We start from the raw sequence: 23290 nt of genomic DNA on the forward strand, positions 1-23290 counted from the left end.
CGAGAAAACAGACACACAGAAAACGCACAGACAAACTGCCGTTTATATAGAGAGAGATTTACTGATATATACAATAGTTATTTATTATTTATCTTAGGTTATCCATTATCATATCTATTTACCCTTATATATAATAGGTATTTATTATTAATCTTAGGATATACAAGTATATTTCCGTACTTTAATAAATGTTAGATCAAAACCATTAATACCAAGATGGACCAAATAAGTAGTTAACTAAACAAACAAATATTTAGTCCAACCGTTTCTTATAAAACTTTATAAATACAACACATACCGTAATTGAACATAGGTTTAAGTACACAAATATATATATATGTGCATATACATATATACACTTGTATATGTACATAAATATACACATGCACACATATACAGTCATATAAATAGCCACACATATGCATAATTATACACATACATATACATATAAATACTCATAGATATACACAGACATGTACATTCATACATACACATACATACATATACCTATATACCCACACATAAATATACATACACACACGTACACATATATATACATACACACATACATATATACATACATATACCTATATATCCACACATAAATATACATACACACACGTACACATATATATACATACACACATACATATACATACATATACCTATATACCCACACATAAATATACATACACACACGTACACATATATATACATACACACATATATAAATGCATACACACACATATATACATACACACGTATATATAAATATACATACACACACTCACACATATATACGCATTCATATACATACATACACACTACTTAAATAGACATATATACATATCTGCAAGTACACATATATACATACATTCATCAGCACACATAGTGAGAAAGAAAATTGAAGAAAGTTACAATAACTGTGAGTGTGTAGAATGCAATGTCAGTGATTTAGGTTCAATTTCCAGGTGAGCCCTGTAGCAATAACAACAACATCAAATTTTAATATTTCTGAAAATATTTATTTGTCAAAATAAAAGAAAGCAAAAGATTGACGTCCAGGAATAATTCCAAAAACCATCAAAGAATTGTCTGAAACATCCAAACCAAGAACTTCAAACACTTCATTATCATCCCCTCTGAGGAGTAAATATTTTGGATTATCTTTTAATCCCTGGATTTCATCATATTCAGATGTTTCCTCTTCAATATGTCGAGGTATTTCGTAAATATTGTTCTCTAAATCTGTTATATAAACACATATACATATACTGTATATAAATATACACACACACACAAAGAGAGTGTGTTGAGGAATGTTACAACACTAAGTGTTAGTGTGTAGAATGCAATGTATGCGATGCAGGTTCGATTCCCAGGCAAAGCCATTTACAACAACAACAATAAGAAGAAGAAGAAGATTGAAGCTTAATATTTCTGAAAATATTTATTTGTCAAAATAAAAAAAAGCAAAAGATTGACGTCCAGGAATAATTCCAAAAACCATCAAAGAATTGTCTGAAACATCCAAACCAAGAACTTTGTAAACTTCATTATCGATACCTCCCAGGAGCAAATATTGTTGAATATCTTCAGATGTTTGATGTTCAATATGTCCAGGTATTTGGTAAATATTGTTATATCTGTCTACTATATACACATATTCACCTTGTGTAGTTAGATAATGTCTATGGATGTTGTTGTATAGATATCTTGGTAGTTTTATACTTCTGACCAAATGTTCACTAAACCAAATGACATCATAGGCATAACCACTCCAGTATCTCTCCCGCTCTTCCTTCACAACGACAATATCTCCACCAGATGTCACTACTATATCCAACACCACCTCTATCTCCTCCTTCTTTCTCAGCCAAGAGCACACTTTATGAATGTATTTACATACCTTTCCATCAATAGCAATTACATCTACATAATAGGAAGACCAGCTTCTACATTCAGTCATGTCTTCAATATAAGGACCACCACCACCACACACGAGTTGATTGTCGTTGTATTTATAAATCCTGTTGTAGAATTTCTTAGTTTTGATGGTTTTTAAACGACGGAGATCCCTGTTGAAGAACATCAGTTCTTCACCAAAGGCGACAATGAAACATTCCTCTTTCCACCAACATATGTCCAGTGGTAGTTGTGGTAGTTGTTTATGTTGAAGTATGTCCACTGTTGTTGTTGTTCTGATTAATGTGACACTTTCTCGAAACATCAACACACTCACATTCTCATCTAACTTAATTAGTTTACTATTGTAATCTCTACTGTCTTCGATATCATAATTAACAGGTTCAGTGCATGTAGGAATGGAAAAAGGGACCATTGCTGTCCGATATGGAAGTCTCCTCACTGATATTTCATCAATTCCTGGCTTACTCTCCGCTATGTAATTACCACATCTCACCTTTAATCTACTTTTACCAATTATTTCACCTGATTTACCTCTTTCCACTTCATCTCCGCCACTGTATTCCAATTTATTAATTAATTCATTACTGAATATTTCCTTATTCGTTTCAGATGTAATGGAAGGGAAACGAAGACCAGAATCAAGATTTGATAATGACACAGATTCCAGAATGTTCACTTGGTCCCCATCAATCTTTATGCAATGACATTCAATCAATTCAATATGTGCACACCAGTAAATATTTCCCACTTTTCTCCATATCACACCATAAGGTACTTGACTTTCCCAAACTTTATATTTCCCCAAATTTTCTTGCTTCAGTTGAAATATTTCTCGTCTGTTAGGGACCGTGACCATTATGCCTCTTCCATGTGTAAAACACACACCACCAACTAAACTTCCTAGATCTCTGTGGCATAGCAATTCCCCATCTCTATCAAACATTTTAACATTTCCATTATTGGCTTTTTCACACACAACTGTCTTTCCTTCATCAGAGATGTCAATATCTTTCACCTGAACAAGACATTCGTCTGTTTGTAAATGACAAACAGGGAATTTTTCCCGATTAAGCTGAAACAAACCTTCAACATACAATTTATCTTTGTTGTGGCTCCCAGCAAAACGTGGACCATTACAGTTTATACTTGTGAAATCTATTTTATCTTTATAAATTCTACTATTTATAAATATTCTGTTGTATTCTCCTGTCTGTGTCAAACAGACTAAGCTGTTATAGCCAGTGAAATCACCATAACGATCCCACCATCCATAAATGTACAAATAACTGTCATCAATTGTCATGTTGTTGTATTTAATATCATCATAAGCCATGTAGTGTCTAACTGAATGCAAATACTGACCACCACTGTTGAAGAATATTATGAATCTTCTATTGCTGACAATGATGACACCATTAGCAGTAACTATAATATTACAGATGTAATTAATAAGTCCACGTCTGTCTTTCGTTAATGTCTCAGGTATGCCTATTTGTTTTATTATATTCACGGTTGAATGTTTTTCGTCTATAACGATAACATACAAATTACATTTATCTCTATATTTACTACACAACAGTTGATTGTTTGATAAAGAAGCAATACATTTATATTCATTTCTTGTCAGGTAGGTTACCGACGACAATGGGAACCCAACTTTTAAAGTCAACAATTGGGACTTAGCACCATAAGTTGTAATGACCAGTGTGTTTCTCTGCCAACGACACATATTAATAGGAAAAACATTCAATTTGATAGAGTCCACAAGTTGACCGTCAAATGTGAATATCTTAATGTTTTTATTATTCCAGTCATATGACGCTATCAGGTTATTTTCAATAACACACAAACGGCGAATGTACACTGGTTTTTGGTCTCCAAAACCTGAAGGGACAACGACATGTCTAGCTTTGTCAGAAACTGTCAGGTCCTGTAGATATAAAGTGGAAGACAACATTTCACTGACAGAAATGTTTCTGGAAAATACATCCACCAGGTCGATATAATAATTAAGTTGATTATTTGTAACGAGATCATTAACTAACAAATTATGATTGTTTATGGCAAACATACGGCTTCTGTCTATCAGATAAACAAATATTTTATCAATAGATCCACCGCAGAGATTGAGGGGACGTTTCACTTGGGACATTAAAACACTGGGGACCATCTTACTACTACTATAACCACCACCACAGATACTAGTGTTGTAATGAAAGGCTATTTTCCTAGTAACAATTAATAATTTTCGTGTTTCATTTTCTATTGCTAATGATTTCACAAACACAGGGATATTAATTGTCTTAAGTACTTCGACTTGATTATAATAATTGATGGCTAAAATATCTAAATGTGATGGATTATCACAGTAACAAACAATTTCACATTCACCCATCTTACACACCCGTACATAAGGCTGCCTTAATGATACACTTCTCACTGTCTTTGATAGGTTTCCGATGACCCTTAATTGTTTCTGTAGGGGTAATGTGACCCCTATATGATTAGAACCCCACTAACATATATCTGTGGCTGTAGACAGCAGAGATAATCTGGGCACAATGTCTCCTTCCTCAGAAATGCACGACAAGCAATCATGCTTGATGTCGGACACCACCAACTGTCCATTGGACAGATTACATATTTCGCCAATGACAAGTTTTTGGTCATTCTCCTTTTCATAGATTTAGATTTTTGAAAGAAGGATTTTTAATGGGTAAACAACAGCCAGACGACTGGTCTTGATACTTGTAAAGAAGAACCCTGTTGAGTTGAGTGTCGGGGACATTAAGAGTTCCTTGGAAAACAGCAATGTGAGGGTGAACAGGGAAAGGCAGTTCCCACTGCCATTTCATTTCTCCATATAGATCGTAACATCTGAGAATAGAGTGTCTCCTGAAGAGGACATAGAAATAAACATTATCAGAGTAGATGTGACGAGGGTAGCCATAGAATGGAAGGTATTTTTGAAAAAGTTCTTCACCACATGTGGAATAAAATACCATTTTATTTTCGTTTCCATCTACGACTACAAAATTAATTGGAGTTGCAGCAATGCTGACATTATGATGTCCCAGAGAAATTCTTTTTGCAATGTCAACTTTATCTTCATTGATCAATAGGATATGGACCTCGCTTTTGTTTTCAGTGGTGGTCACAGCCAGACACTTATTTGATACAATATGACATATTTTCATGTAACCAGTTTGCACCTTTATTAAAGGGCCTTTTCTTAGTTCAGGACAGGTGATATACTGAAACCCTTTCATTTCACGATAAAAGACCAGGAATCTGTTTGTGTTTATTCTACAAAGTGCAGAAGGTGAAGAATTAAAAGTTATATAATTTTGGCTATTTTTTCCCTCAATATCAGAGAGTAATATAGCTTTCTTATTCCCGTAGAGCATTAATATGGAAGATGTTGACATAGGAAGAATATTTTTGACATTATAGAAATCCTCAATATATATATGGTTGATCAGACTGGGTGTACATAGCTGGTTGCTGTAAGACGGCTTGAACCAAAAATCTTTAGTTGTCCCTATATTATGCAGAACCCCAAAATAATCAGTCAAGAAAATAGTATCTGAGCAAACGCAAAAATACCGACATTTCATTCCAATTTCCCTCTTTGACACACCACCCTTACCTGAAATCCGATAAATAATATGTCCCTGGAGGACATAAAAATGGTTTTGGTACACAGTGATGCTGGTTGGGAGATCCAGAGAATGGGTCTCTACCTCAAATATCTGCTGGCCATCCACATCGTAACAGGTAACTCTGTTAATATTAGCAAATGCTATTAACAGGTTACCTTGTGGACCAACAGCAATATCTGCAGGTATCTCTTTGCCAATAAATTGAGTGATAATTCTATTATCTTCCCAATCAATGAGGAATATGGTCTTACCAAACAGTTCTACACCTATAAGCGTAGAATGTTCCAAATAAGAAACCAAGATTAATCCTAGCTGAATTCTTTTGATTTTAAAACTTAAAGGGTTGATAATAAGAATCATTTTTTTGAAGGGGAGGGTGGCCAGGACTGTGTCTTCACTGATTCTAGTAAAATCAGTGACAGAAGATGAGCAATGAACTTCATTTCTGTTGCCGTCTCTTGTTATACAACATATTGTCATACAGTGGCGGGAATATGTTACAATACCCCCTTGTATGACAACAATATTGGATATGGGGTTGCTTAAGTCTTCACCAGATTCCTCAATCTTTGCTTCTCTGGTTACAACCGAAGAATGTGGCCGAAATTTCTTGATTATTTTTGGTGCCTCAATGATTTTGTGTTTGTCTTGCAAAACATTTGTCTTAATGTATTGTTCCAAAAAACATTCAAGTTTTCCTATAATACTAAAATCTTGGCTGTAATCATATTCCTTAATGTCTTTCTGCAAAATTTCTATTCTCTGTGTAAAATCTTTTAGAAAATTATTTTCATCCAAACCAACACTTTTTAAAAAAGTACATATTTTTTCCCGAGAATTTATCAACAAATTAATTTTGTCTTCATAGGCATTGAACCTTGTATAATATACACGTTTGTCCAAAATATTTCGTCTTCCAATTATTTCCCAGTTTTTAGGGTCTCCTTTATGTCTTTTTTGTTTTGTTGTTGACTGAAATGAAGATCTTTTCTCGGACATTTCTCTCCTTGAACCGTCATCTCTCTCATATTTACACCTTTTATTGTCAACTCCTTCTTCATCCCATTTTGGTGTCGAGTTCCTTAAAGCCCTTTTCAGAGGGATAAGTTTCCTTAAAGTATTTTCAGTCTGGTCTTCCATAGTGAATCTGTAAAGAAATATAAGGAAAACATTTAGCTTTGTGAAAATATTAAAGTTTCAGGGAGATGATGTTTGCTTCATCATTTGAAAAACACAAACAAAACATTTATGTATTTCTGTCAGTTAATTAATCTTGTCTAATTAATATTTAAACAACTTATTACAATCTATTCTAAGATGTCTTAATAAGTTTCATTAATTACATGGAGTCTAAATATTAGAAATAATTATTTTCACTGGAAATGATATTTGCTCTCAACATCACAAAGAAATAGTCATGTGTGGCTTAGATTTATTTAACGATAATTAGTCAAAGAGATTCCCCTACTCCAAAAGTAAAGAAATCATTTAGCTTTGTGAAAATAATAAAGTTTCAGGGAAATTATCTTCACTTCATTGTTTTAAATACACCTGGCTTCCGTGCCGGTGGCATGTAAAAGACACCATTCGAGCGTAATCGTTACCAGCATCGCCTTACTGGCACCTGTGCCGGTGGCATGTGTAAAAGATTCGAGCGAGGTCATTGCCAGTACTGCCTGACTGGCCCCATGCCGGTGACACGTAAAAGCACCCACTACACTCTCGGAGTGGTTGGCGTTAGGAAGGGCATCTAGCTGTAGAAACTCTGTCAGATGAAGATTGAAGCCTGGTGCAGCCATCTGGCTTGCCAGTCCTCAGTCAAATCGTCCAACCCATGCTAGCATGGAAAGCGGACGTTAAACGATGATGATGATAATGATGAAACTAAATATTTATGTATTCCTATCAAAGATAGTCAAATTAACATTTAATCAACTTTTACAGTATAATACACAAAAACCGTTCGATTTACTTCAACATTTAAATTTAATTTGTCAAAATATTTTCGTCGCTTTCAGACCACGACCTTCTCACTGACAAAGCTTCATGCTGCATCTCCAAGCATGAAGCTTTGTCAGTGAACAGGTCGCGGTCTCAAAGCGACGAAAATATTTTGACAAATAAAATTTAAAAGTTGAAGTGAATCTAACGGTTTTTGTGTGTTTCTTAAATGGCTTATAAACACCTTCCATGCTGCAATTGTTTTCGTTCCAGCACACGATCTCAGATCAAGTCACTTGCTATGCAAGTACATCTCCGTAATCCAGTATAATGATTAGCAACAAACATCTCATTACATTCTATTGTATTAATGAAGGAAGTATTAAAATGTTTCATTAATTACATGAAGTATAAATATTAATTTCAAATTTTGGCACAAGGCCACAAAATTTGTGGGAGGGGTAAGTCAATTACATCAACCCTGGTGCTCAACTGGTACTTATTTTATCGACCTTAAAAGGACGAAAAGCAAAGATGACCTCGGTGAAATACATCATTATCATCATCATCGTTTAGCGTCCGTTTTCCATGCTAGCATGGGTTGGATGGTTCAACTGGGGTCTGGGAAGCCAGAAGGCTGCTGCACCAGGCCCAGTCTGATCTGGCAAAGTTTCTACGGCTGGATGCCCTTCCTAACACCAACCACTCCGTGAGTGTAGTGGGTGCTTTTTACGTGCCAGGCGGGGCTGGCAAACGGCCACGGTCGGATGGTGCTTTTTTATGTGCCACTGGCACAGGGGCCAGGCGAGGCTGGCAATGGCCACGAACGGATGGCGCTTTTTACGTGCCACCGGCACGCAGTATAATTATTAGAAATAGTTATATACACTGGAAATTATATTTGTTTTCAACATGACAAAATAATAGTCATATCTCGTTTAGAATTATTTCTGATAATTACTCTAACAGGTTTATCTGCCCCTAAAAGTACTCAATAAGGAGATGCTCTAAGCTTTAGAGAAAATTTACTTTGAAATAACATGGGGAATGTCATGATGATGGCAATCCCTCAAGGTCGAGGATGATGGTCTTTGCGCAAATTTACTGGTGAGTCCGTAGGTGACCGATAAGACCAATTCTTGCTTGAAAAGATCGGTCGCAGTCCGGACATCTAGTGCCGGTAGGGAGAGTTGCACATGGTTGTTGTTGGCGCTCCTTCCGTCGTCGTCTTTTCTCCTCCAGCTCTGCAGACCTTTTCGACTCGAAATTCGCCGTTCCCTCATGGATGGTGGTTTTCCAGAGTGGTCTGTTTTTTGCCGTTTCCTCCCAGTTAGTGAAGTCGATGTCACACTTTTTGAGGTTCGTTTTCAGGGAGTCCTTGTAGCGTTTCTTCTGGCCTCCTTTTGTATGCTTGCCATCTTTGAGTTGGGAGTAGATCTGTTTGGGAAGTTGTTCGTCAGTCATTCTAACCACGTGGCCGCTCCATCTTAGTTGGCCTTTGATGACATAGGCTTCGATGCTGGTCATTTTTGCTTCTTGTAGCATGCTGACGTTTGTTCTTCTGTCTTCCCAGCTGATGTTAAGGATCTTCCGAAGACGGCTTCGAACAAGAGTTTTTGCTGATCGGGACATCCGAACCGAAACCAAACTCATGGTGCACGGGGCAGTCATTATTCCAACCCTCCTTTATGTACCCGAAACCTGGACCCTGTATAGGCACCACCTGAAAACGCTCGAGAAATTTCACCAACGCTGTCTTCGGGGAATGTCATAGCACACACATCAATCATGATCAAATTTTATTAATTCTTTTGGCCTGGCTGCTACATATTTGTACCTGTCAAAAATTTTACTACCCAAATCTTTAAAATTCCCATTTTATGTGATGCAGTATAATACCACTCCAGTTTTACTAGTATATAGCGCCAGATGTATGATTGGAGTGTATGACACTATAATCTTTTCTGTTCTAGGTACAAGGCCTGAAATTTGGGGGAGAGGGGACCAGTCGATTAGATCGACCTCAGTACACAACAGGTACTTAATTTATCGACCCCAAACGGATGAAAGGCAAAGTCGACCTCAGCGGGATTTGAACTCAGAACGTACAAGACAGACGAAATACTGATAAGCATTTCGCCCAGCGTGCTAACATTTCTTATTTCTTTACTGCTCACAAGGGGCTAAACACAGAGAGGAAAAACAAGGACAGACAAACGGATTAAGTCGATTACATCGACCCCAGTGCGTAACTGGTACTTATTTAATCGACCCCCCAAAAGGATGAAAGGCAAAGTCGATCTTGGTGGAATTTGAACTCAGAACATAGTGGCAGACGAAATACCTATTTCTTTACTACCCACAAGGGGCTAAACACAGAGAGGACAAACAAGGACAGACAAACGGATTAAGTCGATTACATCGACCCCAGTGCGTAACTGGTACTTATTTAATCGACCCCAAAAGGATGAAAGGCAAAGTCGACCTCAGCGGAATTTGAACTCAGAACGTACGATACAGACGAAATACTGATAAGCATTTTGCCCAGCGTGCTAACGTTTCGCCAGCTCGCCACCTTTTGTGTATGACACGATAATGACAGCTCAAAAAGCTTGCATGTGTACGAACCGTCATCCATTACCGTCTTGAGAAAAAATTCCAGGTTGAAAGGGTTAATATGGAACAATTAGCAAAACATAGACTTTATGCTTCATAGACATTTGTCAGATACAAGTCAGACTGAACATTTTGCTAGTTAGTTCTGGTTGTTAGCATAGAGAAGCTTCCAAGGGCAGCCAGTCTTAAATTCCTGTTTTGACCTAGGGGCCTGTGATAAACAGGAGAGGGCTGAAAGCCAGTCCTTCATGAACTCTTATCTGTACACCAGTGGTTCCCAAACTTTTTTAGAGTCGCGACCCACTATTTATCACACCAGTTTATGACGACCCACTTAACTCTACTGAACTATCTCGATAGACAGCAGTTAATCAAAGCTAATGCGTAATTTTATAACTTTTTGCGACCCACTAAGATTCCGTTCGCGACCCATCTGTGGGTCGCGACTCATAGTTTGGTAACCACTGCCCTACAATAATTTCATTTCTATACTTCTTGCCAACTTTGACCTTACTGACAGCATCCCAATATATAGGCCTTGTACAGCTGAGAGGGCTGAAAGCCAATCCTTCATGAACTCTTATCTGTACACCAGTGGTTCCCAAACTTTTTTAGTAGAGTCGCGACCCACTATTTATCACACCAGTTTATGACGACCCACTTAACTCTACTGAACTATCTCGATAGGCAACAGTTAATCAAAGCTAATGCGTAATTTTATAACTTTTTGCGACCCACTAAGATTCCGTTCGCGACCCATCTGTAGGTCGCGACTCATAGTTTGGTAACCACTGCCCTACAATAATTTCATTTCTATACTTCTTGCCAACTTTGACCTTACTGACAGCATCCCAATATATAGGCCTTGTACAGCTGAGAGGGCTGAAAGCCAGTCCTTCATGAACTCTTATCTGTACACCAGTGGTTCCCAAACTTTTTTAGTAGAGTCGCGACCCACTATTTATCACACCAGTTTATGACGACCCACTTAACTCTACTGAACTATCTCGATAGACAACAGTTAATCAAAGCTAATGCGTAATTTTATAACTTTTTGCGACCCACTAAGATTCCGTTCGCGACCCATCTGTAGATCGCGACTCATAGTTTGGTAACCACTGCCCTACAATAATTTCATTTCTATACTTCTTGCCAACTTTGACCTTACTGACAGCATCCCAATATATAGGCCTTGTACAGCTGAGAGGGCTGAAAGCCAGTCCTTCATGAACTCTTATCTGTACACCAGTGGTTCCCAAACTTTTTTAGAGTCGCGACCCACTATTTATCACACCAATTTATGACGACCCACTTAACTCTACTGAACTATCTCGATAGACAGCAGTTAATCAAAGCTAATGCGTAATTTTATAACTTTTTGCGACCCACTAAGATTCCGTTCGCGAGCCATCTGTGGGTTGCGACTCATAGTTTGGGAACCACTGCCCTACAATAATTTCATTTCTATACTTCTTGCCGACTTTGACCTTACTGACAGCATCCCAATATATAGGCCTTGTACAGCTGTCACCAGCCACTTCTCTGTCCTTAGTACAGAGGACTTCTCTGTCAAGGGCTTTCTCATGTCAACAAAATCCAAGTACAGGATCATGATCGTAAGGTTGTGAGTTCGATTCCCCGCGACGCGTTGTGTCCTTGAGCAAGACACTTTATTTCACGTTGCTCCAGTCCACTCAGCTGGCAAAAATGAGTTGTACTTGTATTTCAAAGGGTCAGCCTTGTCACTCTCTGTGTCACGCTGATTATCCCCGAGAACTACGTTATGGGTACACGTGTCTGTGAAATGCTCAGCCATTTGCACGTTAATTTCACGAGCAAGCTGTTCCGTTGATCGTATTAGCTGGGACCCTCGTCGTCGTAACCGGCGGAGTCTTTAAACAGAGCTCTATTCTCGGTTCAATGCTTCTCCTGAAGTTAAAACCAGGAAGACAGCATTAGTAGCGCTTTCCACTGGCACAAAACCAAACTGAATCTCATCAAGACTAATTCTCTTTCTAATTAGTCGAGCGATGTCCCCCCTCTGTAAACTTCATTACCTGGCCCAGGAATTTGATTTCTCGTTAATTAATTCTGTCTTAGGTGTAATCTTTACCTATGTAACAGTTGACCATAATGCTGTTACACCTGTATCAGGACAATTATCCCCACCCATGAGGACAATTACCCCCAACAACAACTACTCCCTAGGACAATTACTGCCCCCCCCCCCGCGGTTAATTACTCCCTCTCCAATATATTAAGAAGTTTTAAATCATCATCTTGTTCTCCTCGTGGGTAATTGTCCTTGAGGGGGGGGGGGTTATGTCCATGGAGCGGGATAGTAAGATAGTAAATATCCTAGACTCACTACACCAGTCATTGGGTATGATTCCCACATGGACAACCTGATTAACTACATGGGTGACTGGGGCCATATCCCCTTCAGACAGATATTTTAAGCATCTCAGCAATGAATCCTGGTGGACCTTAAACATCTCAGCAGTAGAAAGAAAGGATGAACAAACAACTGGTATTGGTGAAGAGCTGGCAGAAGGGTTAGCACACCGGGCGAAATGCTTAGCGGTATTTCGTCTGCGTTACGTTGTGACTTCAAATTCCGCCGAGGTCGACTTTGCCTTTCATCCTTTCGGGGTCGATAAATTAAGTACCAGTTGCGCACTGGGGTCGATGTAATCGACTTAATACCTATGTCTGTCCTTGTTTGTCCCCTCTGTGTTTAGCCCCTTGTGGGTAGTAAAGAAATAGGTATTTCGTCTGCCGTTACGTTCTGAGTTCAAATTCCGCCGAGGTCGACTTTGCCTTTCATCCTTTCGGGGTCGATAAATTAAGTACCAGTTACGCACTGGGGTCGATATAATCGACTTAATACCTATGTCTGTCCTTGTTTGTCCCCTCTGTGTTTAGCCCCTTATGGGTAGTAAAGAAATAGGTATTTCGTCTGCCGTTACGTTCTGTGTTCAAATTCCGCCAAGGTCGACTTTGCCTTTCATCCTTTTGGGGTCGATAAATTAAGTACCAGTTACGCACTGGGGTCGATGTAATCGACTTAATCCCTTTGTCTGTCCTTGTTTGTCCCCTCTGTGTTTAGCCCCTTGTGGGTAGTAAAGAAATAGGTATTTCGTCTGCCGTTACGTTCTGAGTTCAAATCCCGCCGAGATCGACTTTGCCTTTCATCCTTTCGGGGTCGATAAATTAAGTACCAGTTACGCACTGGGGTCGATATAATCGACTTAATACCTATGTCTGTCCTTGTTTGTCCCCTCTGTGTTTAGCCCCTTATGGGTAGTAAAGAAATAGGTATTTCGTCTGCCGTTACGTTCTGTGTTAAAATTCCGCCAAGGTCAACTTTGCCTTTCATCCTTTTGGGGTCGATAAATTAAGTACCAGTTACGCACTGGGGTCGATGTAATCGACTTAATCCCTTTGTCTGTCCTTGTTTGTCCCCTCTGTGTTTAGCCCCTTGTGGGTAGTAAAGAAATAGGTATTTCGTCTGCCGTTACGTTCTGAGTTCAAATCCCGCCGAGGTCGACTTTGTCTTTCATCCTTTCGGGGGTCGATAAATTAAGTACCAGTTACGCACTGGGGTCGATGTAATCGACTTAATACCTATGTCTGTCCTTGTTTGTCCCCTCTGTGTTTAGCCCCTTGTGGGTAGTAAAGAAATAGGTATTGGTGAAGAGCATGGGGTTTATATTAGTTTGGTGCAAAGTCAATGGCCAATTTTTTAGAAATCAGTTTTCGATAGTATTTTTTTAAAATGTGCCTCTTGCAATGTCTGAAGAATATCACAAAGAATAATTTATACATTTTTCTTTCAGATTCTGATTCTATTGGCCATAATCGTCTGCTATATTTGCACCCATGTGCACACCATCTAAGGATCACAGCAGACATGTCTTACTCTATGAGTTTGTGGAGGCACATGGCCTAGTGGTTAGAGCAGTGGACTCGTAGTCGAGGGTTCGAATCTCAGACCGGGCGATGTGTGTGTTTATGAGCGAAACACCTAAGCTCCACATGGCTCTGGCAGAAGGTAATGGCAAAACTTCTGCTGACTCTTTCGCCACAACTTTCTCTTACTCTTTCCTCCTGCATCTTGCAGCTTACCTGCGACGGACCGGCCTCCACTCCCTCATTTGAAGGATGCTGCAGAAGTTAGGGGTTGAGAAATGGCTGGGGAGAGCCATCAAAGCCATGTACAGGGGTGTTATCAGTGAGTGGAGGCACATGGCCTAGTGGCTAGAGCAGCGGACTCGTGGTCGAGGGATCGCGGGTTCGAATCTCAGACCGGGCGATGTGTGTGTTTATGAGCGAAACACCTAAGTTCCACGCGGTTCCAGCAGAAGGTAATGGCGAAACTTCTGCTGACTCTTTCGCCACAACTTTCTCTCACTCTTTCTTCCTGCATCTTGCACTCACCTGCAACAGACCAGCGTCCCGTGCAGGTGGGGAACCTATACGCCGAGGAAACCGGGAAACTGGCCCTTATGAGCCAGGCATGGCTCAAGAAGGAACAAACAACTCTATGAGTTTCATAAAGGTGTCAATGCAAGCACAGCATCAAAGTAACTTCAGAGAATTTATGGGGATCATGTAGCGAGTGAAAGAAGTTGCAGGACATGGTTATCTCGCTTCAGAAGTGAGGATCTGAGTTTGAGAGATGAGCCAAAAGAAGGTCGTTCAAAACAACTTGATTCCAAAAAGTTGGAAGCTGTTGTCACAGAAAATTCAACCACTACTAGTAGAGAACTTGCAGAACAGTTTAACGTAGCCCATACACATGCTCTACGCAAACCGAAAAGGATCTGAAGGATTTCAGTGGTTGGAAAATGGATCCTGTATGAACTATCTCCAGAGAATCTGCAAGCAGCATGTTGCTTGTTGTCAGTCATTGCTTTCACAACACCTTAAGGAACTATTTTTAGGAAGGCTTGTTACAGGTGAGGAGAAGTGGATCCTTCACCATAACGTTAAACACCACCGATCGTGGATCAGTTGAGGAGAATTACCTGTTCAACAACCAAGAGGAGGACATATTGAGTGTATGGTGGGATACTGAAGGAATTGTCCATTACGAAGTGTTAGACAACAATCAAAAACGGTTACTGCTAATCTCTACTGCGATCAACGTCATTATTTGAAAGCAGCTTTGGACAAAAAGTGAGCCTGCTTAGTCAACAGAAAGAGTGTCATCTTCCACCATGATAATGCCCATCCTCAGACAGTTCGACTGACCAAAGATCTCTTGGAAGAGCTTGGTTGGGAAATATTGCTTTATCCTCCATATTCTCCGGACCTTCCTCCTTCTGGTTATCACTCGTTTCGGGAGCTACAGAACCATTTGAATGGTCTTAGGTTGACATCAAAGGAACAGGTTGAAAATGAGTTGGATTCATATTTCACATCAAAACGTAAAGAATCTTACAAGCATGGCATTTATAAGCATATTGACAGATGGTACGAAGTTCTAGAAAGCAATGGAAATTATGTTAATGAATAAATATTACCTTAATCATGGGCTTTTTCATTTTTAATAGGGACCTTAAAATCGGCCATTACCTTTGCACCAACCTGATATTATATACTAGCAGTATCGCCCGGCGTTGCTCAGGTTTGTAAGGGAAATAACTATAAAGCATTTTTAGAGAGTTATAGCCAAAAAATAGCAAAAAAATGATGGTAAATTTTTTTTGAGAGTTAAAAAAGGTGGAGTTGCGTCCCCTAGACAGTTTGTGGTTTGTGTTTCTGATTCTCGACCCCATGTCGAATTTATCGATTTTTTCAGAACTGGGGGAACTTTTCAAAATTTTCGCTGCGTTCGTTTTGAATTATGACATTGGGCTATGTGTGTGTCAAGTTTCATCAGAATCGGTTGAAAGCCGTGGTCAGGGTGAGGGTACGAGAAAACAGACACACAGACACGCACACAGACAAACTGCCGTTTATATAGAGAGAGATTTAAACATAAGCACAGGTATGGTTATGTGGTAAGAAGCTTGCTTCCCAACAACATGGTTCTGAGATCAGTCCCATTGCATGGCACCTTGGGCAGGTGTCTCCTACTATAGCCTTGGGTCAACCAAAGCCTTGTGAGAGGATATGGTAGACGGAAACTGAAAGAAGCCCATTGTATCATGCTACATGGCAGTGAAACATGGGCCGTGACTGCTGAGGACATGCAGAAGCTCACAAGGAATGAGGCCAGTATGCTCCGATGAATGTGTAATGTCAGTGTGCATACGCGACAGAGTACCTTGGTGAGGGCGCGTGGCTTAGTGGTTAGGGCATTCGGCTCATGATCGTAAGGTTGTGAGTTCGATTCCCGGCGACGCGTTGTGTCCTTGAGCAAGACACTTTATTTCACGTTGCTCCAGTCCACTCAGCTGGCAAAAATGAGTTGTACTTGTATTTCAAAGGGTCAGCCTTGTCACTCTCTGTGTCACGCTGATTATCCCCGAGAACTACGTTATGGGTACACGTGTCTGTGGAATGCTCAGCCATTTGCACGTTAATTTCACGAGCAGGCTGTTCCGTTGATCGTATCAGCTGGGACCCTCGTCGTCGTAACCGGCGGAGTCTTTAAAAAAAAGTACCTTGAGAGAAAAGTTGGATCTAAGAAGCATCAGATGTGGTGAGCAAGAGAGACGAATGCTCTGTTTTCTGTGTGTGTGTGAATATTTAGAACATTTTTGAACGTTTACATGTTTGAATAATAGGACCTATTTATGACCTTGAAACACCAAGGACTTTTCCCATTCTTCCCAAGCGTTAAACTAACACACCTGCCTGTTGTTCCTTCACCTGTCTTCGTCTTTCGTTTCCTGTATGTATATGTATGTGTGTGTGTGTGTGTGTGTGTGTGTGTGTGTGTGTGTGTGTGTGTGTGTGTGTGTGTGTGTGCGCGTGTGTGATAACTACTACCCATCATTCAAACGTGTTGAAAATGTATTAGTACTTGTTCTATAATAAAATATCCAGCATATTTCGAAACCTTGCAGTTCTACTAATAAATATGGCTAAAACATGAATCCAACTTAAAAGGCAACACCAGAGCTTGTGAGATGAATTAAACCCGCTAAGGCAATGCTCTTGCATGGTCATGGTTCAGTAACGAATGAGTAACACACAAAACATACATAGCTTAAAATGTCCGTTGACCTATTTCTAAATGACACTCAGGCTTTTCAATTATTATTCACTTCTTTCTTGTCAACAAGTCCACACTTTTAAATAACCACTATTTCTCAACATAGCAAGTAATTCCACAGAAATTACAAATATTTCTAAATTTAACAAACTATGAAACGGATTATTGTTTTGAATATTGTATTTAAATGTAATCTATAACTGATATGTAAAAATAAAATCTTTTTAAACTTAACAGAATAGTTAAGAAATGACAAGACAGTCAGTCGCCCGCTGACACTTGTTGACGCTACATCAAAGAAGCCAGGGAACGGAAGAAAGAAGAAGGAAGAAGACATGCACCCAACACCAGAGCTGAAGACACCTCCGAAAGGAGGGGGGCCCCACCACGTCAAAACGGTAGAGGAGTAGGGGCCGAAACCGGACGTGGTTCCTCCTGAGGATGTCTTGAGCTAACTGGATCCTATAAAGGAGCTGTTGTGGTAGTAGACCACAAAACATGGTTGAAATTCCTAAAGGAAAAAATTTGACAAGACAGTCAGTCACCGGCTGAAACTCACTGACGATACATCGAAGGGGCCAGGGAACGGAAGAAAGAAGACATGCACCCAACACCAGAGCTGAAGACACCTCCAAAAGGGGGGTGCCCCACCACGTCAAAACGGTAGAGGAGTAGGGGCCGAAACCGGACGTGGTTCCTCCTGATGATGTCTTGAGCTAACTGGATCCTATAAAGGAGCTGTTGTGGTTGCAGACCACAAAACATGGTTGAAATTCCTCTTTTGCAATATCCTGCCTCTTATATTATCGCATTGGAACCTCAAGGGTATGCCCTGGCATTTGCCACCATAGATATCTTTCTCTTCCTTTACTCAACCATCTAATTTATATTCTGATCCCTTGTGAGTATACCTGGTACTTTGCCACCCTCTCTATCCTACAGTCTCCCACTTTCTCTCTCCTTCCCTTGGGTTGAGCAAACGTGTATTTCCTTTGCGGTAGCGCACCTGTTTCTGTCTTCATTCCTGATCTCTCCCTCTCCAACCATGTATAACCTTGTGCTTCCTCCACAGCAAGACACCTGTATCTGTCTCTCTGTCTCACTATAACCTTTCATCCTCCAACACAAGATATCCTCCTCCTCTCTTGAAAGTTTTTTTTTTTTGTCTTGCAGAGTACTAGGTGACCCTATAGTGCAGGTGCCACTTAAAAGCATCCAGCTGTAAAAATCCTGCCAAAACAGTCACAGAGGTCTGGTTCAGGCTTCTGTCTGGCCAGCTTTTGTGAAACTGTCCCACCATGGAAAGCGGACATTAAACGATGATGATGATGGTGTCAAAATACAACTTATATAAGCGAAATATTAAAACATAAAAAATTAATTTTATAATCAGTCAATGTATTTCAAATGGAAGAATTATATTTCTTTAAAGATATTAAAATCATGGTTTCTGTTGTTGATCTTTAACTTAAAGTTAATTCTTATTCTATGATCAAAGATGTTCTAGCCATGACCTTCCCATATTCTTCATTAACGATAAAATGGTCCAGTTCACACAGAAGTTTAGAAATTTCATAATTGGTTCGTAACAGAGTTTATAATAATTCCAGAGAATGAAAAATAATTCTCAGAAGCCATTCATCTGACAGATCACATTTAAAATGGTGAGAAAATATATTTAGCACATTCCACAGTAGAAAAAAGATACCCTTCCCCCACCCCTAACCCTAAATCTAAAATAGATTGAAATGCAATAGATCGATACTAGGGTTATAATTATGGGTGACAATTTCATATGTCACCGCTACGGAAAATGGGATTTTTTTCTAGCGGTGTCAAATAAAAATGTCACCCATAATTATGGCCCTAGTATCGATCTATTGTATTTCAATCTATTTCAGATTTAGGATTAGAGTTAGGGTTAGTTAGTGTTAGTTAGGGTTAGGGTTAGGGGTTCTTCCCAAATGTAAATAAACCCATTCTATTTCTTAAAGCCTTGGTTTTTGGCAAAGTGCTTAACTGAAGTATAAAGTTACAGAGAGAAATTATAGTTAATGAGAGAAAATGGGAATAACATCACGAAGTATTCTGGGTTGGAAATAAGTGACAAACACCGCAGAGTGTAGTGAATATTCAAATTTAGATATTTACTAGACGTCTCTGAAGGAAAATATAAGGGATGATATGTTTAGAGGTTAATAAGAGCCTTGGTTTTTGGCAAAGTGCTTAACTGAAGTATAAAGTTAGAGAGAGAAAATGGAAATAACATCACGAAGTATTCTGGGTTGGAAATAGGTGACAAACACCTCAGAGCATAGTGAACTTATATTTTCGTTTAAATATATATTTACTAGACGTCTCTGAACGAGGTTAATTAAAATGATTTTCACAATATTTACCGGAATCAATAACAGGATTTCAATCTCCGCAGAAGATTTTTCTGTCTTATAGATGTCTTGGAAGTTGAATTCGTTGAAGATGTGACAAAATTGTCACACCTGCCAGTGTTTAACTGCCATTTGCCTGAGAGAAGCCGACAGGTACGTCAGCGTTACTTAGCATATGCCTTTGCTTAGATGCGTGTGTGTATATCGTAATGTGTGTGTAGGCGGGTATGTTGAAGTGATATGTATGTATGTACATGTTTAATTAAATAAGTGTGTGTGCTGTAGTGTATATGTGTGTGTGAGTGTGTCAAATATTTTCCATTGACTTCCGCTGACATTCCCAGTGACCATAAATAATATATTTTTTCCTTTTCCCCAATTCTCTCTCTCTTTCTTTCTCATTTACGTCGTTTCCGACGCTGTCGCCACCACCACACAAACAGTTTCCATAAAAACAACACTTAATGTCCGTCAACAACATATTTTGGCTCAATCTTTCGTCTCTAGTAGACCTTTCCGTCGATTTCCGTAAAAAACTTCCTTTTTTTTTTACATATGGGCTTGCGGGAACTTTTGAAGTAATGAGAGCGAAAGAGACTAAGAGAAAGCGATTGTATGACGAGGGAAGTTCTTTTGAAGTTACCGTGCATGGCAAGCATTGATGTACATGTGTGTGTGTGTGTGTGTTTGATGGGGTGTGGGAGACAGACAGTATGTTGTGTAAGTGAAGTGCTTCTGTTAGTGTGTGTAAAGAGACAGAGAGAGTAATGTGTGAAAGAGAGAGATAACTGAAATTTTTTACTCGGTGTATGTGTATATGTATGTATATTACTTCAAAAGTTCCCGCAAGCCCATATGTAAAAAAAAAAAAAAAAATTTTTACGGAAATCGACGGAAAGGTCTACTAGAGACGAAAGATCGCCCATATTTTTATTGTTTTCGTCTCATTCCGTTACATGGTTAAAAATTTATTTCGAATGCTTCAACACGTATACATGTGGTGTATGCAAGAGATTCGAAATAAAGGCACCTACCTTCTCTTCGCTCAGACGGAGACCCTTCAACGGTAATGGATCCTTCAGAAACGTTAGCATGCCGGACGAAATGCTTAGCGGTATTTCGTCCGCCGTTACGTTCTGAGTTCAAATTCCGCCGAGGTCGACTTTGCCTTTCATCCTTTCGGGGTCGATAAATTAAGTACCAGTTACGCACTGGGGTCGACGTAATCGACTTAATACCTATGTCTGTCCTTGTTTGACCCCTCTGTGTTTAGCCCCTTGTGGGTAGTAAAGGAATAGGTATTTCGTACGTCGTTACGTTGTGAGTTCAAATTCCGCCGAGGTCGACTTTGCCTTTCATCCTGTTGGGGTCGATAAATTAAGTACCAGTTACGCACTGGGGTCGATGTAATCAACTTAATCCCTTTGTAATGGATCCTTCAACACAGCCCGACCCGAACGCTAGAGATAGCAGCTGCTTCACCCAACCTTAACAACGTGCTGACCCCGTCTTACCCGCTCGGCGACCTGACTCGAAAAGGCAGAATGCTGCCCTCGCTCCGCGCGCGTCACCGCTGCCCCTTCCGGTCAGCCCCAAGTTCCGGTCAGCTCCCCAGCTGCTGACCTCATCCCACAATACATACATATTAACACACATAAATGTGTGTGTGTGTGAGAGAGAGAGATGGCTCTTGAGCACTACTGGCAAAATGTAACACAGTAACAACCTGTTGCTTGGTCGGGTTGTGGGCGACTAAACTGTATTCCTTTATTCCTTGTCTGTCCTTGTTTGTCCCCTCTGTGTTTAGCCCCTTGTGGGTAGTAAAGAAAAATATAGAGAGAGGAAAGAACAGAGGCGGGGATGAAACAAGGACAGTCTTACGCAGGGCTGGGGTTACAATCGTGATACTTTACATGAAATACGGATGATAAATCGAATTTGACAATGAAAATGAAAAATGCAAATAAAAATATAATTATAATTAAATATAATTAGGCGCAGGAGTGGCTGTGTGGTAAGTAGCTTGTTTGCCAGCCACATGGTTCCGGGTTCAGTCCCACTGCGTGGCACCTTGGGCAAGTATCTTCTACTATAGCCTCGGGCCGACCATAGCCTTGTGAGTGGATTTGGTAGACGGAAACTGAAAGAAGCCCGTCGTATATATATATATATATATATTGTCAAATTCATTGTCAAATTCGATTTATCATCCGTATTTCATGTAAAGTATCACGATTGTAACCCCAGCCCTGCGTAAGACTGTCCTTGTTTCATCCCCGCCTCTGTTCTTTCCTCTCTCTATATATTTCTTTACTACCCACAAGGGGCTATATATATATATATATATATATATATATGTGTGTGTGTGTGTGTGTGTGTGTGTGTGTGTGTGGGTGTAGGAGTGGCTGTGTGGTAAGTGGCTTGTCTGTCCGGGTTCCGGGTTCAGTCCCACTGCGTGGCATCTTGGGCAAGTGTCTTCTACTATAGTCTCGGGCCGACCAAAGCCTTGTGAGTGGATTTGGTAGACGGAAACTGAAAGAAGCCCGTCGTATATATATATATATATATATATATATATATATATATATATATATATATATATATATATATATATATATATATATATATACGACGGGCTTTGCGTATGTGAATCGCAGGGTTACGTCGTATATGGAGCCTCCACTTGTAGAAAATAGATATAAACAGTCTTTGACTGCCATTTCTAATTCTTTCGGTATGCTGCCTGCCCTTTTAATTATATTTACTATATATACGGAACTCTACAGAAGTTCCTGACGCTAAAAGTCATATTTACATACCGAAATTTACCGGTAAATAATTGTTGGTTATCGAAAAAACCATGAAAAATTATTTACCCTTTTTATTATATTACCATTTGGATTTCTTACTCCATTGCGATCATCCCGGTGGCGCGCATGGTAGAATTTTGGAGGGAAATTTGCGGTCCCAGTCGTTTACTTAGTTTTAACCTATGCACTCTCCCCCCACTATCTGATGTCGCATGGTCAGAGGTGAGGTTAGTTGGCATTTGATAAAGCTAACGAATATGGTGCTGACGAAAGAAATTAGGCAATTTCTCGCCTACGATCTAGAAACATGTTCACCATTAACGGTAAGAGACTTTTCGCTTATTTTCTTTCCGATTTTACGTATGTGAATCGCAGGGTTACGTCGTATATGGAGCCTCCACTTGTAGAAAATGGATATAAACAGTCTTTGACTGCCATTTCTAATTCTTTCGATATGCGGCAGAGCAACCTGTTTCCTGCCCTTTTAATTATATCTATATATATATATATATATATACGAAGGGAACTTACTGTGTGATTGACCGTTATTAAGACAAAAGGAGCTATTTGAATGACCACTAAGTAAGGGGAGGGAGTACAGGTAAGGGAGTAAAAACGCGATTACAATGAACATTTTTACTCCCTTACCTGTACTCCCTCCCCTTACTTAGTGGTCATTCTAATAGTTCAGTCACATAGTAATTTCCCTTGCTTCACGGTCATTTTCATAGCAAATATTTTTTTTCATGGCCCAATAACTGATGAGATGCCAGCGTG

General features: G+C 39.6%; 2 protein-coding genes across 4 annotated transcripts in view; both read right to left on the minus strand.

Annotated features, from left to right (window-relative positions):
• LOC118768538 overlaps positions 1–19824 on the minus strand; it is a 492176-nt gene extending 472352 nt beyond the window's left edge. Inside the window, exon 1 of the mRNA XM_036515221.1 lies at positions 19716–19824. The gene's annotated coding sequence lies outside the window, so the exon portion shown is untranslated. The remainder of the gene's footprint in view (positions 1–19715) is intronic.
• The window catches only part of LOC118768539, a 30637-nt gene continuing 8783 nt past the window's right edge, over positions 1437–23290 (minus strand). The window contains exons 2-4 of one of the 3 annotated variants that reach the window (XM_036515226.1): positions 11589–11595; positions 8184–8193; positions 1437–4109 (exon numbers count right to left, since the gene is read on the minus strand). In XM_036515226.1, coding sequence (XP_036371119.1) covers positions 1451–4099 — 2649 coding nt within the window. In that variant the 5' untranslated portion in view covers positions 4100–4109; positions 8184–8193; positions 11589–11595 and the 3' untranslated portion in view covers positions 1437–1450. Of the gene's footprint in view, positions 4110–8183; positions 8194–11588; positions 11596–14964; positions 14975–16909; positions 16916–23290 lie in introns of those variants that run through there. The other 2 variants (XM_036515225.1, XM_036515224.1) reach the window with 2 other exon arrangements.

The sequence above is a fragment of the Octopus sinensis genome, linkage group LG30 (assembly GCF_006345805.1).
Source record: "Octopus sinensis linkage group LG30, ASM634580v1, whole genome shotgun sequence".
NCBI classification, from domain to species: Eukaryota; Metazoa; Mollusca; class Cephalopoda; order Octopoda; family Octopodidae; genus Octopus; species Octopus sinensis.